The 25,351-nt window shown below is 40.5% G+C and overlaps 1 protein-coding gene and 1 pseudogene across 1 annotated transcript in view; one reads left to right on the top strand and one right to left on the bottom strand.

Annotated features, from left to right (window-relative positions):
* The window catches only part of DPY19L1 (dpy-19 like C-mannosyltransferase 1), a 165,305-nt gene that overhangs the window by 56,216 nt on the left and 83,738 nt on the right, over positions 1 to 25,351 (top strand). The window contains 2 exon segments of the mRNA XM_087917167.1: positions 4,199 to 4,276; positions 5,024 to 5,110. Of these exon segments, the coding sequence (XP_087773293.1) occupies positions 4,199 to 4,276; positions 5,024 to 5,110 (165 nt within the window).
* Positions 888 to 2,271, bottom strand: LOC148124048 (uncharacterized; annotated as a pseudogene).

The raw sequence follows: 25,351 nt of genomic DNA, 5'->3' as shown, positions 1-25,351 counted from the left end.
TCGATGGTGTTGAAAAGTTTTACATCATCAGCAAAAAGAACACAGTTGCTTTTAATATGATCACAAAGGTCATTTATGTAGAGTATGAAGAGAGTTGGTCCTAGAACACTGCCTTGGGGGACACCACTGTTGACAGGTACAGGATTTGATAGGACACTCCCAATTTTGATCATTTGTTGTCTGTTTGACAGGAATGTATCTATCCAGTTATGCAGGTATCCAGAGATACCATAAGATTTTAGTTTTAAGAGTAATTTGTCATGTACCACTGAATCAAAAGCTTTACAGAAGTCTACGTAAATTGCATCTATTGCTTTGCCCTGATCAAGTTGTGTAGTCCATATGTTGCTTGTCTCTAATTGGAGGGTAATGGTTTGGTTAATAATTGATTCAGTAACTTTGCAGGTGACGTAACATAAAGAGATTGGTCTGTAATTTTCAACAAGTCTGGGGTCTCCCTTTTTGAAGATGGGGATGACCAGGGCTAGTGATCATAGGTTGGGTAAGGAAAATCTTTCTGGTCCTGAAAGATTTTGCAAAGATTATGCTTAGAGGTTCTGCTATAGCAGTGGAAAGCTTTTTTTAAGAAATAGGCACATAGTCCATCAGGTCCAATAAACAGAGATGGTTTTAGACTGCGTAGTGCTTGTTCGATGTTATCTCCTGTAAAATCAATATGTATTAGACCATTGGGCATGAGCCATTGCTGTTTACAAAGACTGAGCAGAAGAATGTGTTAAAGAGGTTGGCTTTAATGGTTTCATCGTTACTGTCTTAACCGTTAGGTCCGTTTAGGGATGGGATGGATCTCATGTTTTTAAGTTTGTTGTTTTCAAAGGTGTAGAAGGCACAGGTAGATTTCGTGCACAGAAGGTTTTCCTCTTGTTTGATGTGATAATTGGTGCATTCAGTCTTTATCGGTGGCATAAGTTTTTGTAGCGGCTTTTAAAGTTGGCTACAAAGACAGTTTTGTTTTTCCGCCAAAGGGATTTGGGGGGGGGATTGGAGTCTCCTTATGGTTATCGGTAATTTGTTTTTTCTAGTTTTGGGAGTTATTAGTGATACATATAGTTGGATGACTCTTTTGACTTCAACTAAAACAATGTTGTAATAGTTTTTGGAAGTACTGCAGCCAGTGAATAGGATTTGCCAATCAAGAGATGAGAGGTCAATGTCTATGAGATCATAGTTGGCTTTTTTAAAGTTATAATTGGGGATCCCGATATTGTGATGATTTTCGTAAGGACTTACGTTGAGACAAAAGTCAATCATACTGTATTCACTGTTGAAAAAGTGTTATTTTATTTGTAGTCCATAAATTGAGTTCAAACTGTTGCTGAAGATGAGATCGAGGCAGTTGTTGAGTCTAGTGTTGTTTGTTACTAGTTGTTCAAGTCCCAGGTTAGTTACAGCATTGTACAAGATTGCATGTATGGGTTCAGTTGTACATTCATTTTGTGTCCAATTAATAAGAGGTAGATTGAGGTCACCAAGAAAGATAAGAGTGTGTGGGCAGGAGATTTTCCACGTTAGTAGTGAAATTAACTTGTTCGCATATACGATGTCAAATCGGGGCTCTGTAACATAGCAAGAAGCGAAATGTGATGTTTAAGGACAGCTCACAGGGGATGGTCTCAGGAAGAGCAAGCTCCTGGTTAACTTGAATATTTTTTAGATGTAGGGACTTTTTGCAGAAGATAGCAATATCCCCCCCTCTATGGATTTCACGATTGGATCGGTAAACATAATCATTTCTTACTGTGGTAATGGAGTCAGGGATGGATGCATTCAGCCATGTTTCATAGAAAAATATAATGTCGAATTTAGTTGTATTTAGTAAAAGGAGGAATTCAGGTATTTTATTTACGAGACTTCTTGTGTTAAGTAGCTTGCATTTAAGATAATTAGGAGTTGGTATTGATGAAGTTAGAGGCCTGTATGCCTAGTTTGGGGTGATTGGGTGATGGATGTTAGTATGAGGGTTTCAGAACTTTCTTTTAATACAGTCAGCTCTGTAGTCAATACAGTCAGCTCTGTAGTCATTCTCTTCATTGTCTTGATGTCTTTTGAGTTCTGTGCAGAGTTCACGGGAGCAGATTCTTTGCAGTATGGACAAGTTGGGTCATGAGGAAAGTTTGTTATGGTTGAGGTTGGTTTTAGCGATGGAGTTTATTATATGAATGAATATACATTTGCTGGATTCATTTTTGCAAACGACTCTACAAAATCGTGAGGCCACCAAGCCGTCATTGTACTTGTACTCAGGGCCATCCCTGGAAATTTCAATGATGTCTTTAGGGAAGATGTTTAATGTATTGCTTCGGATGTTTGAACCTTAGTAATATCATCTGATTCGTTAGTGTCATCAAGACCAAATAGAATAGCATTTGGATGTTTTTGTTCACGTTCAATGATGTCTTTGATGAGTAAGGTGAGATTATTTGTTGGGTTGGAATTATTTGCTGGGTTGGTGGTTATTTGTGGTTGTGGTTGCAGTTTGGTGATTATTTGTGGTTTAGGTTGTGGTAGTGGTTGTTGAATTGAGATATGATTTTGAGCTGTTAGGTTTTCATTTATCTGTACTTTCGTTATATAGGCTCCTTCTGAAAAGAAAAAAGTCTAAATGACAATTTGAGAAAAGATTACCACAGATAAACATACGTTTGTCTCATCTGTCTTTTCTAAGAATTCCCTCTGGATCAATAGATTTTTCAGGATATATCTCCCTCAAAGCATGACCAGAACATTTTCAAGCCCATTTTGGTGGCATCAGTTGCATTCCCACCTCCCAAAGATACACAAAAGTGAAATATTGTGACATTATCTGAGCGTTAAATGTATATCTTTACTAAAAATAGAAGGCTGCTGTAAACATATCAGTTGCAAAGTTCAAATACTACTTGTTTGGTTTAAAACCATTAGCATCCCTAGTCTTTAAAAAAGGTGACTCCAAAAAAAATAATTTTTGCTCACATTTTTGGTATAAAATAAAGCCTCTATGAAATTAAGTCCAAAAGTAGCTGACTGCTTGATGCAAGACAGTATCATAGTAGTGGAGCAAGCTTAGAATCCTCCATTTAATTACATGGTATACTTCATTCTATGGAAATATATTTAAAAAGTCTACAAACTTAGTCAACACTCTAATCATGAAGTAGTATAAGAATGACTTTACATAAATTTGATATAGTTTCTAGAATTTTTTGTTCTCATTGTTCCAATATTATAAATGCATAGAGTGAATCAGAGCTTATATATTGGGCCCATCTTTTTCAATTTATTTTTAAATGTATGGGTGTAAATCCTGTCAAGGCTGAAATTCCACCCCCTCTTGTCAGCTAATAGAACCATTACCAACCTCTTGGATGCAGTTGATGGCTGGAGCCATTTTTTTTCCTACCTCATAGTTGCCAATACCTCTTTTTATATCTTTAGTAGTTAGGTATTGCTTCCATAATATAGATAAAATGCAGGGGTGAAATTCAACTACCCTGGGCTGGCTCAGGAGAGGTGGTGGAATTGGTAAAAAAAAATCACCCCCTGGTTGCTATTACTATTATACCAAGCCACGCCCACAGAGCCAATAGTGAAAAATTTTGAATTTCACCCCTGATAAAATGGACTTGATATCAGATATGAAAAAAATACATTCCTTGTTATTCTGTAGAAAGGGTCTTCCATTTCACTACTTTTATAAAATTTATAGAGTATGGAGTGGAATGCCAAACATCTTAGAGTTTTCTGTTTTGCATGATGAAATAATCATGTCCTGGTGAAAATTAAGATATACAGAATGAAAATATGAGTTGTCTAACTTAAAGAATGTAGGTCTGTAAATATATTGCTCTGAAGCAGCCCTTTTGGATCCTGAAATTTCCCAATATATGACCATTGCTGGGAATTCTGGGCGTAAGAGTCCACTTGTTGGAAAACAGGTGGAAATTTGGAGAAATAGTTGGAAATTTACAGTATTTCAAAAATTAAATATTGTACTGTAAATTATGGAATTGGTCAATTAAATTGTAGTACTTACACTCCAATTATAAATTTAAACTATTGTTTGTAGTTTATATGATAAAACTGTTTAAAATTCCTTTTTCATTTTTTCAGTTTATTTTCACAAGGTGAATAATTTGGAGATTTTATATCTTTCTTTAAACTATTTTAGGTAAAATGTACTGTGTTTTTTCAATTGCAGGTAGCCTCTGTTTTTGGTATATATATTTTGGGATTTATTGATTCAGCCAAACTACAGAAGATACTTTATGCACATATGGTAATATTTTTAACAATAGTGTTTGATAAAACCAGTTTCTGAATGTTTATACTTATGATTAGTTTCAAAATAATGTTAAGTTGCTTTTATTAATAACAAAATGTTATCTCACTTTTTAATCGAACAGTGTAAAGTGTAAGAGAGGTGTTCTTGACAGAAATATACAAGAATTATTACATAATCAAAGAAGTATAAAGCATTCTAATTCCTGTAAATCAGAACAGCATTCAGAAGAGACTCAGGCAGGCTCCTCCCTTACCCACTGGAATAAAACAAGAAGGGAAGATAAAGGTCATTCAGGCTTGCAAGATTTTGTTAATATAGGTAGTCTCTATGTCACTGAAAATGTCAAAAGAGGATGATGGGGGGAAGAGAAAAAATGAGCATTAATCTTCATTGAAACATTAATCCTAATTGAATCAACAAGTGCTTACAGTTAAGTGCTTACAATCCAGTTTTAAGAGTTGTTTAGTTGCTATTTGTTTAAATAAACAAACATGGTTAATTTGTTTCTAAATTGAAACCTGAAATGTCATCATGATATAAAGTTAGAAAAAAATCTCAATTATTTTACAACAGTAATTTATATTTGTGAATCTTTTGTCAAATGATATTATTTAAAATATTTTAAATAGTGTATATGATAGCATTTTATACACTATTTGTTTTTAAAAATCTTATAGTATAGATACTCTATATATTTGTCATGCCTCTGTAATCTTAATTAATATCTTTATGTCACCTCAGGTATCACTTGCTATATGCTTCGTCTTTATGTTTGGAAACTCTATGTTGATGACATCCTATTATGCTGCCTTTTTGATAGTCAGCTGGGTAAGTCTTAAACAAATAGCCAATAATGATTTACTTAGTGTATAATTACAGTAGACACATTATCTAAGTTGAATATTTCATACAGCTTATAAAAGAGCCCAAAATTTATGTTTTAAAGCAACACATTTTAAAGTGAATTTTGCCCGTTTATGACTTTTCTTGCCATACTTGTTTAAGTGAATCATTGCAGTTGTTAAATTGAATCTGGCTTCTTTATTGACTTTGCTTATCAGAAGCCTGCAAAAGGTGATCACATGACATAGAATCACTGCAACTGTCATGAATATGAGTCAGGGTCCAATCTGAGTCAGTTACTGGGACTAAAAATTGTCCTTCCAAATTGGAAGGCCCTGAGGTAAGCCGGTGTGGGGTATGTGAAGCAGCTTCACCCACCCATCCCTAACAGCAGTAGCACTGGCACACTTGAGGCCCCTGCCCTGCCGTAAGCAAGTAGAAGAAGTGGACTTCCCATGTACTTTTAAAGTACATGGGGTGGGGGGAAAGACATCCCCCCCAAATAAGCCCTTGTGCTTATTTTGGAGCCCAAAAGAAAGTAAGATCAGGACTTATTTTCTGGGAAACACGATAGTACTGCCAACATACCTTCTGTCAGCATTCCAATTCAATTCTCCATGTGATTCAAAACTCCAAGACAAAGTCAATCAAAGTGAGAATTTATTAGAGATGTGGGGAAAACCCGAATCTGAATTTCCATGTTTCTCCCCTTCCATACTAAAACTCACACCTTGCCCCATTTTATGACTCCTTAATCAGATTAGTCAATCCACCTCATTTCTCAACTACTGCCAATTCCAGTCACTCCCCTTCAAATGCCAGTATCTAGTCCTTGATCCCTGGTGAAAGAATGTTGTTGTGGCTATATTCCCTTCAACACTCTCCCGTTCCCACAACTTGCCCATCCCTCGCTGTGGAGCCCTGAATTTGAATCAAGATGGATCTGTAGCTGACAGACTGCCTCCCCTCAAACAATGATGATGTCCTGAAATGAGACAAGTGACAGGAAGTTAGGAACAACCAACAAACAATTTCTTCCCCCCACCCCACAGAGGGCCCTTTGGTTTATCAGGAAACTTTTCGTGAAACTGCTTTACCAACCTATTTGCCTTTACATCCCAACTCTTCACCCATGTGGCTTTAGATAGAGGGTACCCCCTTCCAGTGGATTAGGTATTGTAATCAACCTCTATGCAATCTAGAGTCTTAAGATGTTCTTTACTTCATAATGCTTCTCACCCTGGATTACTATGGGCTTGGGAGCGGGCTGATCTCTTGGTCTCAATTGTGAGCTAACAGCCAGTTTCCATGTAGTTACTGTGGAATACCAGATGCACTTTCCCTAACAAGCGAGGGAGACTTAGTTGCACAGTTACTGGATTTATCACTTTCACTATTGGGAATGGTCTTAGGAATTTTAGACCCAGTTTCTTTGGAAGCAACTTTAAGATATTTAGTGGATAAATAGACCTGATATCCTACTTTAAAGGGGGCTTGCGGGGACTGGTGCTTGTCCACCTGCTGCATGTATTTTTCAGCTGCTTTGGCGAGGGCATACTTGATATTGTCCCAACCCTGTTTTAATGAATCCACCAACTCAGCTAGGGACATTGAGGTTGAAGGCTCTCTAGATAGCTCAGGCATAGGCACAAAGTACATTCTGCTGATGACTTGGAAAGGGGTTAAGCCTATGCTATTGTGGACTGTGTTGTTGTAGGCCACTTCCATGAAAGGTAGCAGATCAGCCCAATTTTCTTGTTGGTAATCTACATAGCATCTCAGGTACTGTTCCACCATGGTATTCGTCCATTCCACGGCCCCGTTCATGCTCAGATGAAAAGCAGAGCTCAGCCTCTGAGAGGGCACAACAGAATGTAGGAATTCCCTCCAGAACTTCATGGTAAACTGGACTCCTTAATCAGAAATAATCTGTTTGATGAAGATTTTTGCTAATCTCTTAGTTGATGGTAATCCAGAGCAAGCAGCAAAATGTGCTTGCTTAGAAAACAAATCAACCACTGTCCAAATGACAGCATTTCCACCGCTCTCTGGGAGTTCAACTATAAAGTCTATGGCTATTTCCTCATATGGATGGCTGGAATCAGCTACTGGCTGGAGCAGACCAGGCGGCTTCCCTGTTTGCGTTTTCATGACAGTACACATGGAACAGCTTTTTCCATAGTCCTCTACAACTGCCTTCATCTTCAGCCACCAAAACTGCCTCCTCGCTAAGTGGAGGGTCCTTAGGAATCCAAAGTGACCATCCAACCAGGAATCGTAACTGCGTTGAAGTACTTTCAGCCCCAGGCTGGCAGGAATGTACAACTTGGATCCCTTTTAAGCTAGCTCATCTCAAAGTGTTAGGATGTTGGGGTTATCTTTTACCAATGATAAGTGGGGAGCACAGTCTTCATCTCTGCAGTGATTTGGTCTGCCGTACAATCGTCCTAATTCCTGGCTAGGCTTCGGACAGTGACTTGAGCAGCTGACTGAGATTGCAGTACGACTGCATGTACTACTTTCTCCCGTTGGCTGTTAAATTGAGATTTTCTTGACAGAGCATCGGCCAACTTATTTTTCTCACCTGGGATATGCTTCAGTTCAAAGTTGAAGCATTTGAAGTATTGCACCCAGCTTAGAGGACAATTTTCTCAAGTGTCTTCAGTGCCTCTAGGTTTTTGTGATCAGTCCAGATTTCAAAAGGCACTTTGCTGCCCTCCAGAAATGCCTCCAAGAGAGGAGGGCCCACCTGACCATGAAGGTCTCTTTCTCCCAGATGGCCCATCATTTCAGTGTCGGTGAGCTTTTTGGACACATAAGCACAGGGTTGCAGCTAGCCCAGGGAGTTTTCCTAGAGAAGCACTGCCGCAGTGGCAACATCGCTGGCATCCACTTGCACTACAAACGGCCGGTCGGGGTCATGGTGTAGCAAGATTGGCTCTTTAGAGAACAGTCCCTTCAACTCGTCAAGAGCTCATTCATATTCAAATGTCCAGTTCAGTAGTTGGTTGGGTTTGGGCTGAGGGTCAGTCCCCCTGGCTTTTAACAACTCAGTGGGGTAAGGCTATTTCAGCAAACGCGGGAATGAACTGCTGGTAGAAGTTTGCAAAGCCCAGGAGTTGTTTCTGGGTCTGAGGAGGCTGCCAGTCCAACACAGCTCTAACTTTGGCTGGATTTATTTCAATTACCTCGTTTGACACTCAGAAGCCCAGGTAGTCCAGGGAAGTCTTATGGAACTCATTTTGACAGCTTGGCATAAAGCTTAGCATCTAGAAGTTTTTTCAACACTTTTTGCACTAGTTTAACGTGCTCCTCCATTGTCTCACTGAAGATGAGAATGTTATCCAAAATGTAGTGCATAAACACTGTGCGGGCTCCCTATAGCCCAAAAGGCATGACTTTTAACTGGAAACTGCCTAGCAGGCAATTGAATGTAGTCTTCCATTCATCCCCCTCTTTTATCCGCATGGGCTTCTCATAGGTCTAGCTTGGTAAACACCTTACCCTTCACCAATTGGTTGAGCATGTCTTTCATGAGGAGTAGGGAGTAGGTATTCTGTACGCAATTAGCATATATCCCGCAAAAATCAATGCAGAGCCTCACCTCCCCCCATCTTCTCTTTAAACAATATGGGGGCTGCAACCTGAGATTTCGCTGGCTGGATGAATCCCCTCGCTAAGTTGGCATCAATGTACTTCCTCAATTCATCCATTTCTTTATGGGTCATTGAGTACATTTTTGGCTTTGGTAGTTTTGCCCCTGGGATGAATTCTATTGCGCAGTCAGTGGGAGGGAAGTACATTGCACTCATCTTCGGTAAAGGCCTCTGCTAAGTCCTAGTATTCTTTGGGTATCTGTGGGCAACCAGGCAGTCCCTCCATCATGGAGGCCACTCCCTTCTTCTGACTGCAATCCTTGGGTCCCAAAGGTGGCTGGCTCTCAGATTGTATGTGAATAGGCAAGGGGCCTATGCCTATCCTTAGCTTATGGTAGCCTTCCTCCCAGGCAATGGTGGGGGCCCATTTGTCTAACCAAGCCAAGCCTAGAATGAGGTCTTTGGTCATTTACATACAACAAATTGTAACAGTTCCCAGTGCCGCCTCATCTCCAGCCTTACTTGGTGACTAATGTTGCTGGCTCTCCCCCAATAAGTGAACATCAACTTGTTCAAAGCATTTGGGGTGTTTCAGAGTTATTGTTTTTATCTCTAAATTTTGCATGGTCTGGGAGCTGACTAAGCACCGGGTGCAGCCTGTGTCTATTATAGCCTCCAGTGCCCATGGGCTCTGGTCCAGGAAACCCTTATACGATATTTTATGATAAAAGGGTGGATGGCTCCACTTATCATTGGGTCCTAATCACCATTTCGCCTGAGGAATAGGAGCCAGTGCGAGACATTCCAAGGCTTGGTGACCCTGCTTGCCACATCTGAAACACTTGACTTCAGAGCTTGCTGCTGGTTTCACCACTACTGGCGGCTTTCCGGCTGGCCTACAGCCCAACAGCCGCTTAGGGGGTTTCTCTTGTGTCAGCCTCCAGTGGGGGTGAATTTCCAAGTCCATACTCACTGTTATCTGGTACCAATCTTGGATCTGGTGAGGCACCCCTCCTGTAGGTGCAAGCTTGCCTAAGGTCCAGATCCAGGGCTTCCTTAAAATAATGGATGAAGAGTTGCTGAGGCCAGCCTTGTAGCTTTCCAGCCACTTTTCTAAACTCCCACCCAAACTCCTTGGGAGAATCTACTGCGCTGCTTTGGACCCTTGATCTCTGCTTCAATTTCCTCTCGGTTAGCTGTGTCCTCTAATTGGGCCCTTAGAGACTGCACAAACTCATCCACCTCTTTCAACTCAGGGGCTCCTTCGTCATGAAGTTGAGCAATCCACTTGGCTTCTTCCCCTTCTCATATTATCTGCGATGACCAAGATAATGTCCTGGTCTGACTGTTACTGCGCCCCATATCGATCAATGTGAGCCCAGATCCAGTTTAGGAAATAGGTCAGTTTTCCTAGAGTGCCATCAAAGGTAGACAAGAACTGCGGGGGGGGACAGCTCCTGGGGGGCAGCTGCGGCTGGCATGATCGGTGGTAGGATGGGAGGCGGCATCCACCAGTACTGGATCCATCCTTGGCCTGGGTGCCCACCTGGGTGGAACTTGGTCAGCAGGCAGCAGTCTGGGAGGCATTGGTGAGGACGGGCAGGCCTTGGCAAACTTCCTGTTCTTCCCTGGTCCCTGGGCTTGAGTGTCCCAAGAGTGTCCCAGCGCGCAGCTGGTTGGGCTGCAGCTCCCACAGAGGGGGTCTGAAGCAGGAGGCTGTCCCTTGGTCCTGCCAGTGCCAAGTGAAATGAAGGATTCTCTGCTCTGGACTGCTATACTTCCTGACCCTGGAAAGTTGATTAGAATCCAACCCAGCTGGATTGAGTGTAGGGATGTCTGGATCCCACACTCAGTAGATTGAATTTCTTGGGTAGTCCGGCAAGTGACTGGCTAATGACAACTGTTGGAGCCTCCATTCCCTGAACTCGTCAGTCTTCAGGGCTCTCGATGATCTCCACTTGAAGGCTGCCACTTGTTCAGGTTGTCCCTGGAGGCCTGGGAACCATAATCACTGGCTTTAATTCGCAGCTGGCAGAGTCTGCCATGGGGCCAGTTCCTTGGGTCTGGCACCCCTCCGGAGTTCGGCCCCAGCGGCTTCAGCTTTGGCCACCACCACAGCTGATGGAGAGCTGATAGCTCCGCAAACATCCTCTGAAGCGGATTCGGTAACTCCTTCAGGGGTCTCCATTCTCTGCTCCATCTTCCCTGAGTCTTTATACCCCCATTATATTGGGGTGCGTCTCAGAACTCAGGACCCTGGACAGTGGCACCACTTTGCGAGAAGCTGTTGGCTTTAGAGATTGGGGTTAATGTCAGGGTTCCAAATAAACTCTCCATGTGATTCAAAACTCCAAAGGCAAAGTCCATTAAAGGGAGAATTTATTAGAGAAGTCATGTTGGCACATCTGGGGAAAAACCAAATCTGTGTTTATTACAAGATACCTGAGCAACATGTTGGGGAGAAAAAGGAAAAAAGTACAAGAAAGAAGGTATAACTGCCATAATGAAAAATATTTCAGAAGCAGTAGAATGCGCCTTCTGAAATCTGCAAATAGGCACTGCCCACTGCCTAAAGGCTACCATATGAGGTCAAATCATGCAGTAGAAAGACCGTTGGGAGGTGGAGAAAATTTCTAATGTAATTTACCAGATTCCATGCATGGATTGCCCCTGTGACTATGTAGGACAAATGGGGAGGAGGCAATTGTTAATATATGATTAATTATATAATAATTACTATATAATTATAAGTAGTTCTCGACTTACGACCATAACAAAGCTTACTCATTACAGTGGGGTCATGATGGCTGTTAAATAAAGTGCCCACATGATTGTCTCTTTTATGACCCCTGCTCCCATCCCCAGTCTTTCTGTTCTGGTTGTGCAGGTCTAAATGTGCTAGTCATTAAGGGAGCATGGAATACCTGAGGAGTCTGGGCCTCCAAAGGCACCCTGCCCCCTAAGGCACTATGTGCTTACTTCCTTGGTCCTGCTTCCTACCAAGCCCCAAATACTTCTGACCCCGTGACATCCATTGTGTACCTTTTGGAGATATCAGGAGCTCAGGTTAGGGAAGGAGGTAGGTTGCTCCATTCATGGGCCAAATGGTCAAATCTTGGAAGTGGCCACCATTCAGGGGCAGCAGCATTAAATTGTAGGTGCTCCAAAATGGTTGTTACTTCTGGGATCACACCACACAGACCAGGAGTGGAGTGGCTTGCTCTGGTCCCTTAACACAACCTCTGGACCATTGCTGAGCAGGATAGATAAAAAAATTGTGATTTTTTTTTAATAAAAAAAAAAATCAGATTTTTAAAATTTAAATCAGATGTTTTTTTATTTTTATCAAATTTATTTTAATAAAATGCTTTTGGAGTAAAAATCTATCTAAAATAGTTTTCTATTTAAAATACATTAATATAGTTTATTCAGCATGAAATGGAGCTAAGTTATGTAGCATGAGACTGTATATTCTGCAAGATTTACATTTTTGGTAAGCTCATTCAAGTTCTGCAAGCTAAATAGAAAACCTTCATTTTGTTTGCAAATAATAATATTAAAAATTCTAACTACTGGCAAGAATAAGTCCTTACATTTAAAAAGCCCCTGTCATTTCAGATCCATCATGGCAGTGCCTGTTAGCGGGCATTCACTTACCTACTGCCTGCCACGTGCCTCACCTTATTGTCTGCTGCATTACCAGCCATCCCATTAAAGTGAATGGGATTCTTGGTGAGTCAACAGCGGGTCAGAGGAGAAGCTGCTGCTGGACAGAGATGATAGTTGCTCCTTAAAACTTACTTTTTGAATCGACTTGATTTAAATCAAATCCACACTGCTGCAGAGCTTTACAGAGTTCATATTAAGGAAGCATAACACACCTCTGTGTTCCTGGGCTATATGGTGTGATCCTGGAAATGACTACCATTTTCTGGGGACTACATCAAATTTTGGGCACTCTGTAAATGGTGGCCACTTCTGGGATCATGCCACACCATCCAGGATCAAAGAAACTTACTCTACTTTCCTAATGCCAGCTCTGGAAAGCTCTGCAGTCACCTGCAGCAGTCTGGAACTCACATTAAGGAAGCAGAGAAAGTCATTCCATTCCAAATTCCCAGAGGTTGTGGGAGGAACTGCTGGCTGCTTGTGAAGGAAGCAGAGGGCGAGTAGAAAAGAGAGAGGCAGTTTGAATTGCTTCCATTGTATTTCAAAGTCCCAGAGGTTGTGAGAGGAGCTGCTGGCTGCTTGTGAAGGAAGCAGAGGGTGAGTAGAAAAGAGAGAGGCAGTTTGAATTGCTTCCATTGCATTTCAAATTCCCAGAGGTTGTGGGAGGAGCTGCTGGCTGCTTGTGAAGGAAGCAGAGGGTGAGTAGAAAGGAGAAAGATAGTGGCCCTCGTGCCGTATAACTATAAACCAAGAATACCAATAAGACATTTAGGGTAAGTGCGCTTGAGATTGTAATTTTATTTTATTTCAAAATGACCAGTTTAGTTCAGTGTAGTACTTGTTTTACAGCTGTCTTTCGCAGTACTCTTTTCAAACTTGGATATTGTCCTCTTTGTAAAAAAATTACCAGTCTACATGGACAGATTACCTATCTAGAATCTCTAATCTGTGCTCTCCAAGCAGAAATTAGGTGCCCAATCCAGCCATCTATTGAGCTGCCGTGCTACCAGCCCCCACTACCACAAAGATTCTACAGGAAAAGGGCAGTATGGACAACTGTGGGATCTTGCATGGTGAGAGCTGTGGACCATAAACAGAAAGCTTTTGCTGTGTCCCAGCATAATAGATACAGTGCCCTTGCTGACCTTAATAGGGACACTAAAGTGACAGGTCAAGGTAGTTGTGATAATGATAACTCAAGTAAGCCGGGGATCATGATCCTAGAAGAAGAACTTACTTTGGAAAGGAGAAAGTGTGAATCAGTCAATAGAAGGACCAAGCAGAACTGCTTAACTCATTCTTTGCATCCATCCTCATGCAAAAAGAAACTATAGTTCAACCCACCAAAAACATAACTGTAAAAGACAGACCAGAAATAAAAGTTACATTAAGCAAAAAAAATAGTATGAGAACACTTGTCTGATCTTGATGAAAACAAATCACCGGGGCCTGATGGATTACATCCCAGAGTTTTAAAGGAGCTGGCAGTGGTCATCTCAGAACCACTGCACCATATCTTTCAAAAATCCTGGAGCACCGGGGAACTACTAGAGGACTGGAAAAGAGCTGATGTGGTTCCCATCTTCAAAAAAGGGAAAAAAATAGACCCTATAGACCAATCAGCCTAACATCAATACCCGGGAAGATACTGGAAAAGATAATAAAAAAACCATATCTGCCAACATCTAGAAACAAGTAAAGTAATAACTAGCAGTCAGCATGGGTTTGTTAAAAACAGATCATGCCAAACTAATCTTATTTCATTCTTCAACACAGTGACTAAATTAGTAGACCAGCAAAATACCGTGGACAAAATATATTTAGATTTCAGCAAGGCAGTTGACAAAGTAGACCACAACCTACTTCTTAGTAAGCTAGAAAAAAGTGGAATAGATAGCACCATCACTAATGGACTCGCAACTGGCTGGCAAACCATACTCAACAAGTAGTCCTTAGTGGGTCTAAGTCTACATGGAAGGAAGTAAGCAGTGGGGTGCCACAAGGTTCCGTCTTAGGCCCATTAATGACTTAGATGAGGGAACAGAAGGGGAACTTACCAAATTTGCAGATGATACTAAGCTGGCAGGAATAGGTAACCCCCAAGAAGATAGGCTGAAGATCCAGATGGATCTTGACAGACTAGAACACTGGGCCATATCTAACAAAATGAAATTCAGTGTAGAGAAAGGTAAAGTCCTACACTTAGGCAAGAAAAACCAAAAGTACACATATGGACTGGGTGAAACCAGGCTCAATAGCAGTAACTGTGAGAGGGATCTTGGAGTCTTAGTGGACAACCTACTAAATATGAGCCAGCAGTGTGCAGCAGCAGCCAAAAAAGCTAATGCAATCCTAAATTGTATTAACAGAGGGATACAATCAAGATCAAGTGAGGTACTAATACTACTCTATAAAGCCTTAGTAAGACCACACCTAGAGTTTTGTTCACCACATTATAAAAAAGATGTTGAGATTCTAGAAAAAGTGCAGAGTAGAGCAACCAACAACTAGGGGACTGGAGACAAACATACAACGAACGGTTGCAGAAACTGGGCTTGGCTAGTCTAGTAAAGAGAAGGACGAGGGGAGACATGATAGTGGTCTTCCAATATTTGAGGGGCTGCTACAGGGAGGAAGGGGTCAAGCTATTTTCTAAAGTGCCTGTAGGCCAGACAAGGAACAATGGATGGAAACTGAAGAAGGAGAGATTTAACCTGGAAATAAGGAGAAACTTTCTGACAGTGAGAACAATCAACCAATGGACAGCTTGCCCTTGGAAGTTGTGGGAGCACCATCACTTGAGACTTTCAAGAAGAGATTGGACTGCCATTTATCAGAAATGGTGTAGGGTCTCCCACTTGGGCGGGGGGTTGGACTAGATGACCTACAAGGTCCCTTCCAACTCTGATTAACTGTTAAATATGTCATTCCACATGGTAGTCCAGGACCTGTATATTAATTATATTATATGATTTATATCATTAACAATACCTAATCAGATAATGCACTGTTCTAAAGTTGCTTCTGCTGATTAGCTGCTTAGATCAGCCACATGAGGAATACTGTACAAATACTTTCTGCTAATAGATCTCTATTCTAAATAATCTTAAAGCTGTTAAATTCCATTCTAGAACTACTATAATAATATAGCTATTATTACACATAATTTTATATATAGTAGACCAAACTGATTATTCTTGATAAACATGCAGATTGCTACCAGACAGCATATTTTTTCTAAATGCTCACAAATTGGTTACATGGAATCATCTGTTCCAAAATTTTACAGAGTATCAGTATCAGATTCTTAGCTGATAGTTCCCATTTTCCTCTCTTTGAAGATAAAAAAACCATTCTTTTCTCATTCATCTTGCATTCTGCCTCTTATCTGATTTTTCAGATTCCAGAAGATGGCCTCAAGCTGGTATCTGAAAGCTCTTTCAAAATTCTTAGATGTAAATGTAGTGCTTGAGATTTAAACAGCTTAATGGAAGCCAGTCTAATCTCTTTACATACCTTGGACTGATACTCCCTCCGTTGTTGATTATTCTGCTTGGGCATGTTGAAAGGCTGAAAATGCCTTTCTTCCAAGGGTTCTTTTTTTCCTGCTGGGAGTGCTCCAGAGTAAGGACACAGACAGGCAGCTAGTTGGAAGGCAGGTTCCTTTAATTTTCAGGAAGGCAAGAGATAGCAAGAAGTCTGCGTTCCTGGGGCTAGCCAGCTTTGTGTAATAAACTCCTGATTTTTATACCTTTTCTCCTTTTGTGTGTGAGTGCTTAAATCCTGTCAGGGGGGGTTGTCTTCATTTCCGTCAGGGGGTAAACTCTGCGGGGTGGTTTGATTGGATTATTAGTTCCATTTCTTATATTTGTTTAGTGGCAATCTTCTGTCTGCTATGTGTCTTTTGTCTATTTGTTTTGCTGATTTGGCATGGCCTTTTGTTTGTAAGGGATTTCTTTTTCTTGTTTCCCTAGCTTTAATTACTTGGCTTTTGTCTAGGGGGCTTCTTTCAATACCTTTTATCAAATCTCTTTTCCTATGCAAGTTTGCTTTTATGGCTAGCCTGATGTTCCCCTCGCATTTTTTCTGCTTGGGTGTCACTCCTGTCCTGGTGAAGTTCCCTTTCCACAGGCATATTTGAACACAGTTTATATTTGAAAAGAAGCAAAGTAATTATTTGTTATTATCCTACCATATTCTTACAGCTATATGTCCTTTTACTATTGATGTAATTGAACATTTCTTTTTATTTATTTTAACTTCCCTTATGAACCTACTTTCTAAACCAGGAAAAATCTTTATTTTTTGTGAGTATCTATATTCCAAGTTATGTATTTAATCTATATTTAACCATAGTCCAGCAAATTCCATAACTGTGACTCCTATCTCCACAAATGTCCAAGCAAATTGTCAAATAATTTCATAATGTTTTGCAAAGCATAAAACAAAAAATGGGCATAAACTAAAATCAAGAGACAAGATAAAGAGCAAAAAGAAAATAGGAATGTGAAAATCTATAAAGAAAAGAAAGATCAATCTACCTTGCAGGATTGCTGTGGAGAAAATATGAAAGGATATGTATTGGATATGTTCACCATCTTGAATTATTTTTAAAAGTAATAAAGATGGGATACAAGATAGATAGATAGATAGATAGATAGATAGATAGATAGATAGATAGATAGATAGATAGCATAAATTTTAGTTCCTTTATCCTATTTTCCCATTGATCAATTGGTATATTATATTGAATTTTTTTTTGCCCAGATCATCATACAGATTTTAACTAATTCATCTTTAATTTACTATTTAAAAAAAAGTCTACTAGTTTGTCCATTTTAGTGATAACGGTTTTCATTGTTTGCACACAGTTTCATTTCAAGATAATTTTATCATATTCAAATTGTTTCCTATCCTTTGAATCTTTCTGTGAGTTGCAAAACCATTGACAATCAAAACCTTTTAGTGCCAGATGTTCTTTGCATTTTGATTTGATATCATCTGTAGAGTGTTCCAAATATATCTTAACTTTTTTGGTTTGACCCTCATTTCATTTCTTTAAGAAGCATTGTGGCTTTTTGACATAATCTCATTTCCATCCCAGTGTTGGAAGGAAAATACATCTGGTTCAGGGAAAGATACTGGAAATATGGCTGATTGGAAAGAAAGTTGGTTTATTGATGAACCATCAGCAGCATGTGGTTCTGGGACACCTGATCAAATGGCTGAATGAGTGGCTGGATCTTTATAGTTTCTATAATTTTGAAGTTTAGCATTTGTGCAATATGGATTTTGTGTTCTGAAAGAGTGTTGGGTAATTTTTATTGTGGCAGATGGCTATGTCCTGTGTTAGATTTTTGGGGGAGGGGCTGCTTGCTCTAATCCTATCACTTTGCTTTTGTTAGCTATCAAAATTGCTGTAAGGGGTTTTGAAATATCCTGTCTTGAATGGACTTCTGCTGGCAGTATTTACTTTGCTTATGAATGGAGCCATCTTGATAATTGGCTTCCTCTTTCAATAAACTCATTATCTCCTTAGGTGCCAGCATCTGCATTTAATTCTTGTTACAATGTTTTCTTTAGGTGTCTGGCTGGAATGTGGAATGGGCTTCAGGCAGGTTTTCATTAGCGTCTTAGACTTTTGGCTTTTCTAATATGGCTAATATTTCTAAGGCTTTTCCTTACGGTTAATATTTTATTTGGGATAATGGGAGGGAGGGTTGATTTCTTCTTACATCAGCAAATTCAATAATGCTTGTTTTTTCTTTTTCTTAATAACTTGGCCTGGATGAGGAATCCCTACAATATTTTTTGTGTGTGTGCTTACCATTTCTTGTATTCATACCAAAAGATTCTTGACTGGTCCTCTGTTCAGATTCCTGGATCTTTCTTCATATATAAAGGCACCCACGAACCCTCCCTATTCCCCAACCTTGACACTATTGTCTGGCCAATTCCTTTTGAATTTTACTCCACAAGGTTTTACTACAGTCTATTAAATTGACCCTTTTTAATTAAAACTTATAGTTTTTATAGTTCCGTACAATCTGTGAATTTGTACAGCAGGACTGGAATCTTGTAGATCACATAATTGAACTACGCCCTCTTTTATTGATATACCATATCCTGTTTATTTTATGCAATAACATTCCCTGTGCTTGATGTCACACTATCCTGGGCTATCTCTCACTTCTCCCTCAAGATTTTATTTAGAGCCCTCTGTTTAACATCGTTTGTCAGGCTTCTTCCAAATATATTCTCTCTAGGCTTTGTGAAGTATAGGGAATCTCTTACCAGATGCCTTTTATCCATATCATAACGTCAAAAAAGAGTGTTTCAAGAGCCTCTCTTCTTTATTAGCTCAGTGAATTCAATGTGTTTCAGAGTCTCTACAAAATTATTTCTAGTTTCAGCTGTGATATCTTCTGAATGTCATGTAGTTGCAGAAAATTATTTATTGTTAAATTGATATGCTGTCTATCTCACTCTGCAAAGTAACCCTTTGCAGAAAATATTGCTAGTTTTGTAATATAGTGATAAAATCATTAGACTAATGCTAATATTTAGTAGATTAAAGATTAATATTTAATTTAAAAGGGCATTGGTAGGCTTTGGGGAAACTATAAATTGTATTTCAAATTAAATAAAGATGGCTGCAAAATATGTGCTTCCTGAAATTCTCATCTTTCGCTATGAATGAATATAGATGTGTTGTACATGTGATTGAAACAATTCTAAATATTCTTAGACCAGCTTTTAAAAACATTTTAATTGAAAATAATTGCTTTTATATATTACAAAATGGGATTTACATTGACTCTGTAAATAGTTTGATAGGCAAATTATTTATACTAAAATTACACAGAATTTTAGTTGAGAGCTTCAGTCTCTGCAAGTTGAACTAGCAATAGTGATATTTATCAGTTTATGCAATAATCAGTTTGGCAAAAAGGTTATGTCGATGGTTTTACAAAACTTCTTCAAGTATATCATACTATTTTTACTTATTTGTTGTTTCATCTTCTAAATCACATTTTATTAGAGTATTGCAGTGTTCATTCAGCACCAAAAAAATAAACACAGATGGCTGATGCTTCATTTAACATCTTTATAATAAGTAGATAATAATAAGTAGATATTACAAACCAGTTGTAGATTTCTCCAACATGGAACAAACTCAAACAGAAGTAGACATGTTACAAGTTCAGAGCTTCAGCAGCAACTCAAAAACAGACATCAGTTTCACTTTAGTTCAGCAGGCAAGCACTATACACAGCAGAGGAGAGAACCAGGTTCATTTTCAATAGACAGATTCAGAGCTGAACATAGAGCCACACCTAGGCTACTTCTAGTTTCAGTTTCCAGCCTAGACTAATTCTAGTTTCAGTTTCCAAAACAGTCCTCGTTAGCTGACTTAGTTGCTATGCCTATTCATTGGCTGACCTTGTTACCATGCTCTGTTCCAGTTCATGAATATACTCTGAAACTCCTCCCTTCATAACTGGAATAGACATAAATTCAATTACCTTTAATATTCTTCAGATAACTGTATTTGAAGACCCACATTTACAGTTCCCTCCAAATACCTGATAATTCCTTTTTTACACCTATCCAACGTAATTGCATTGATCCCCACCTTTTAACTTTCCAGTAGATATGCACCTATCAGCCTTGCAATTCTTGAACCTAGGACATTTCAATGCAGTATTTAAACAGATATTACAATTCCTGGCTGACTGCTTCAGCCCATAAATGGCCTTGTTCAATTTATATACCATGTTAGGCTTTTTACTTTCATACCCTGGTGCTGGAACCATGTAAATTTCTTCCTCTAATTCTGCATTGAGAAATGCAGTAGTTATGTCAAAATGCCAAATTTTATGGTCATGTGCTGCTGCCAACGCTAGTGCCAGCCTGATGCTCTCACTCTTTACAGTTGGCGCAAATATCTCATCATAGTGCACATTTTTCATCTGTGAAAACCTCTGTGCCACTAACCTTGCTTTATATTGTACTTCATTATTGGGTAGTATCTTTTTCTTGTATACCCACTTGCATCCTACAGCGTTGTTACTCTGTGGCAAAGTCATAGATGTGAACACTTCATGTTCTCCCATGGATTTCATTTCCTTGTCCATGGCTTCTTTCCACTTTACTTGTTCAATTTTAGGTAATGCCAATACTTCTTTGTAGTTCCTTGGGCTCATACCATACATTACATACTTTAACTTCACTAGCAGAATACCTGTCAGGTGGAATCCCCTTATTCCATTGCTCTGGCCTGCGTGGCACTAACTGCTCCTGTGTGTCAACCCTCTCTTGCTTCATATTTTGTTCAGCTTCTCCTCCTTGAACACTGACACCATCACTAAGTGAGTTACCATCACTAAGTGAGTTGGCATCACTAAGTGTGTCACTGTCACTAATTGAGTCATTCCACAAATTTGCATCAATTCTATTCCAATTTTGCTCTGCAAAGCTTGCAGACCTTGAAAATACTATTCTTTTACTCCCATCGCTAAAACGATAACTCTTTGAACCTGGCTCATAGCCCACAAACCTGAGCTTTCTAGCCTTTGGTTGCCCCTTTTTTCTAATTGCTTTTGGAATATGCACCCACACATTGCTTCCAAACACCCTTAAATGTGCTAGAGATGTTTTTTTTCCCATATAGCACTTCATATATCATTAATAGAGGAACATATTAGCTAAATAGTTAGCAGTCAATATGGCTTCACCCCAATATGATCTGCTTAGACCAGAACCCTCTAGTAGTGAGTCCTTAATGGTTTGCAAGACTCCATTCCGTCTCTCACCAACACCATTCTCAGCTGCTGTGTAAGGATTTGTGTGTCTGTGTTTTATTCCTAACTGTGCCAACCACTGTTGAAAACTTGTTGACATGAATTCTGAACCTCTGTCAGTTTGCAACTGACATACCTGTGGTTTTATACCTTCTTTCTACAAAGCGTACCCATTGCTTAAATTTCTGCAGCACTTCTGTTTTACTCTTTAATAAATAGCAGAACCTAAGCCTACTATAGTCATCTACAATGACAAGTGCGTACTTAGCTCTTCCCAAACTGGCTTGCATTCGGCCCCAAATCTGCATTTATCACCTCTAGAGCTCTTGTTTTCTGCCTTGTGGTACTCTTGCTTACTGGGAATGCTTTGGACTTTGATGTTTTGCATACTGCACAATTAAAATATGCCTTACAACCCTTTACATGCAATCCTTCTGCATACTGGTCCATCTTTTGAATAACTGTAAAGTTGGCATGATCAAGTTTCCTGTGCAAAAGATGAACACATGAATCATGTTTTGCAACATTGCCAAATGTTTGTGCACATTGAACTTTTTGTCGCTGTAACACAGTGGTTCCCAAAGTGGACAGTACCGCACCCTGGGGGATGGTGGGATGCCTTAGGAGGGTGCTAAGAGGCAAGGGAGCTGGCAGGGGGCCGCTAAAAGGCAGCAGGGAGGCGTTCGAGGCGCTGGCCCCACAGGCTCACCCCATTGACTGTTGCACCGCTCCATAGCCAGTGCCTCGAAGGCAGCAGCGGTAGCACGTTATATGCCGTGGCGTTCAACATGACAGCTCCGCAGGCTCACTCCATTAAGCCCCTTGCACCACTCTGGTGCAACAGTCAATGGGGTGAGGTGCCAGCGCCTCGAACGCCCCCCTGCCGCCTCTTAGCTCCCCCAAGGGGGGGCGGCAGGGGGGCATTTGAGGCACCAGCACCACAGACTCACCCCATTGACTGTTGCATTGTTCCAGAGCCAGCGTCTCGAATGCGGCAGCATGTTGGGAAAGTAGGGCAAAGCCGCTGTCACCGCATTTGAAGCGCCGGCTCTGGAGCGGTGAAACAGTCAATGGGGTGAGCCTACGGTGCCGGCGCCTCGAACGCCCCCCTGCCGCCTCTTAGCGCTCCTCTGCCAGCCCCCTTGGGGGCACTAAAAGGTCTGTCTGTCTGTCTGTCTTCCTGCCTGCTTGCCTGCCTGCCTACCTATCTACCTATCTATACATTCATACAAAAGGTCTGCCTCCCTGCCTACCTACCTACCAAGCTATCTATCTATCTATCTATCTATCTATCTATCTATCTATCTATCTATCTACTACTTACCTGTCTCTCTCCCTCCCTCCCTCTCTCTCTCTCTCTCTCTCCATCCATCCATGTTTGAAGTGCCAGCCCTGCAGGCACATCGGGAAAGTAGAGCAAAGCCAGTCTGGGAGGGAGGGAGGGAGGGAGGGAGAGAGAGACCTGATGCATCAGATTGAAATGAGGCCTAGTTGAGACTGAGGCCCTTTTCCACATTGAAATATCTTTGGCTTCTGTTAAAGGTTTGGTGGACGAAACATGGTCAAGACTATCATGAAGTCTCACATTTTGTTGAGGCTTTAAACATGATCCATTGGACCAGATCTCCATCCTAAAATAATTACTTTTCCCCAATGTATTACAGTGCCAATTCTGAAAAAGGCAAAAGCAAAATGTACTGGTAAATTACAAGGAGAACACACACACACACACACACACACACACACACACACACACACACACTCCCTTCTAACCCTGCTGGAGCAGGTGGTTGGACTAGAATAGATATCTCATTTTCTTTCTCCTCCCTCCCTCCTTTATTTCTTTTTCTTTCTGTTCCTTCCTTCCATCCCCTTTCTTTGTCTGTCCCTTTTTCTTTCTTTTCCTTTTCTCTTTCTTTCTTTTCTCTCTCTCTCTCTCTTTCTTTTCTCTCTCTCTCTTTCCCTCTCTCAAGCTCATCCCATTGACTTGGTGCACCACTCTGCTCGGACTTGCTTGGGCAGGTCCCTCTGGTGCAGTGGCTCAATGGGGTGGACCTGCGGGGCCGGCACCTGGAACGTGGCACTGGCAGCACATTTGAAAAGCAGAGCAAAGCCAGAGGTTGGAAAATTTTGCTGCAAAGAATCACAAAAGCTTCTGGGTTGTGCACAAGAAGGGACACATATGTCAATGCAATTCAGCAATATAAAATAAAGAAATGCAAATAAAAAAAATCAACAAGAATCGGCAAAGCATCTGATTAGATTCTATCAGTATAGAATATATAGTAGTATATTCACTACTAGAATCTAATCAGAGGTGTTTGCTGATTCTAGTCCAATGACCTGCTCCAGCAGGGCTGGAAGGGAATGCTAAACAACAGGCCATTAAGTGAGGACCACTTGTATTTGGTTTGCCAGTCACCTGGCTACACCCACCCAGTCACATGACCACCAAACCACACCTACCATCATGTGACCTGCAAGCCATGCCCACCCAGTCACATGACCTGCAAGTCATGCCCACCCAGTTACATGACCAGCAAGCCACGCCCTCAAATTAGGCAACGCCCACAGAAATTTGAATCCCACCCCTGGGTGGGGGGCATCGAGGATGAGTTTGTAGCATCAAGGGGGGGGTGGATTGAAAAAGTTTGGGAACCACTGCTTTATGCCTTTTGCACAGACAATTCCATTTTTCTTTATTATTATTATTATTTTCATTAAAAAATTCTTTATTGAAATTCAAAATATTAAAAAGTTTACAAAAATACAAAATATTTAAAAATTTACAAAAAATTCTATAATAGAAGATGTGACAATATCTTTCAACATCATTTTCTTGACAGTACAATAAATACAATGCATACAATTAATATTTGACAGTTATTCATAGTATTGGTAATACTAATTCTCAGTGCCTTAATATATTAATAAAAAGTGATTCATGTATATAGGTCATAGATTCAAAAGGAAAAATATCATTAACACTAAGTACATACATACATACATACATACATACATACATACATACATACATACATATATATATATATATATATATATATATATATATATATATGGATCTTTGGTTGTTCGGGTTTTCTCCCGCGTAGATTCAAGTATCTAGGCAGCGTTTGATGAAGTCTCATTCATCATCTTCAGGCTTCTGTCTTGGCTCTGTGCTTCTCAGAGTGATGTGAGATTGCAGCTGCTTCTTCCTTTTAACTGCTAGTGGGGTGGGACTTGATTGGGTGGGGGCTTGGCTGTGTTCTGATTGGGTGGTGGGGTGTTCTCATTGGTAGGGGTTTGGCTGTGTTCTGATTGGTTGGGGTTGGCCGTGTTCTGATTGGCTGGAGGCATGTTCTGTTCAGGTGGGGGCTTGGTTGTGCTCAGGTTAGTCTTAGTTGCTGGGGGATTTGAGTTGGTGAGCTGTGATCTTGCTGTTTGGCTTCGAGTTCGTGGTCGTGCTGCATCTTCATGGTGGGTGTCGGTTTGCTTCATGTATGGCTCAGAGGGGTTTGAAGTGGGTAGTGATGCAGCTGCAGTGCGGCTTCTGGTCCGTGGTCGTGTCTCATCTTCTGAGTGGGTGTGAGTCTGCTTTCTACGTGGAAGTGTGGTGGTGGCATCTTGTGTGGCCCTTGTGGGTGTGGGTCTGGTGTCATTCTTCATGTTAGGTATTCGTCTGTTCATGAGGGCGGGTTTCCAAATGGCTGGTAGGTGGGAGGTGTCATCTCGTTTATTCATGCTGGGTGGGCGTTTTTCTATCTCTATGATTTCTCTGATTATTCTGTTGTTGAAGTGTTTGGTTTTGGCAATCATTCTGGTATTTTTAAAGTCAATCTCATGTCCTGTGGCTTTGAGGTGTTGGACCAGGGAAGAGGTTGTTTCTTCTTTTTTGATTGAGTTCTTACATTCTTCAATGTGTGCACTTATTCTTCTGTTAGTTTGTCCAATGTATGTGGTGGGACAGGCCGTGCAAGGGAAGGGAAGTGTGGTGGTATCTCTACGGCTTCTCTGATTATTCTGCTGTTGAAGTGTTCGGTTTTGGCGATAGGCACTACAGACAAAATCGGCAAGATCCTCCAAAAACACAACATTAAAACAGCATTCTGCACAAACAGAAAAATATCCACCATCCTAAGAAACCCCAAAGACAA

Source organism: Pseudonaja textilis, chromosome Z, assembly GCF_049901715.1.
Source record: "Pseudonaja textilis isolate UNSWEBS1 chromosome Z, rPseTex1.2, whole genome shotgun sequence".
In the NCBI taxonomy this organism is placed as follows: domain Eukaryota; kingdom Metazoa; phylum Chordata; class Lepidosauria; order Squamata; family Elapidae; genus Pseudonaja; species Pseudonaja textilis.
This window is presented reverse-complemented; position numbering and strand designations above follow the sequence as displayed.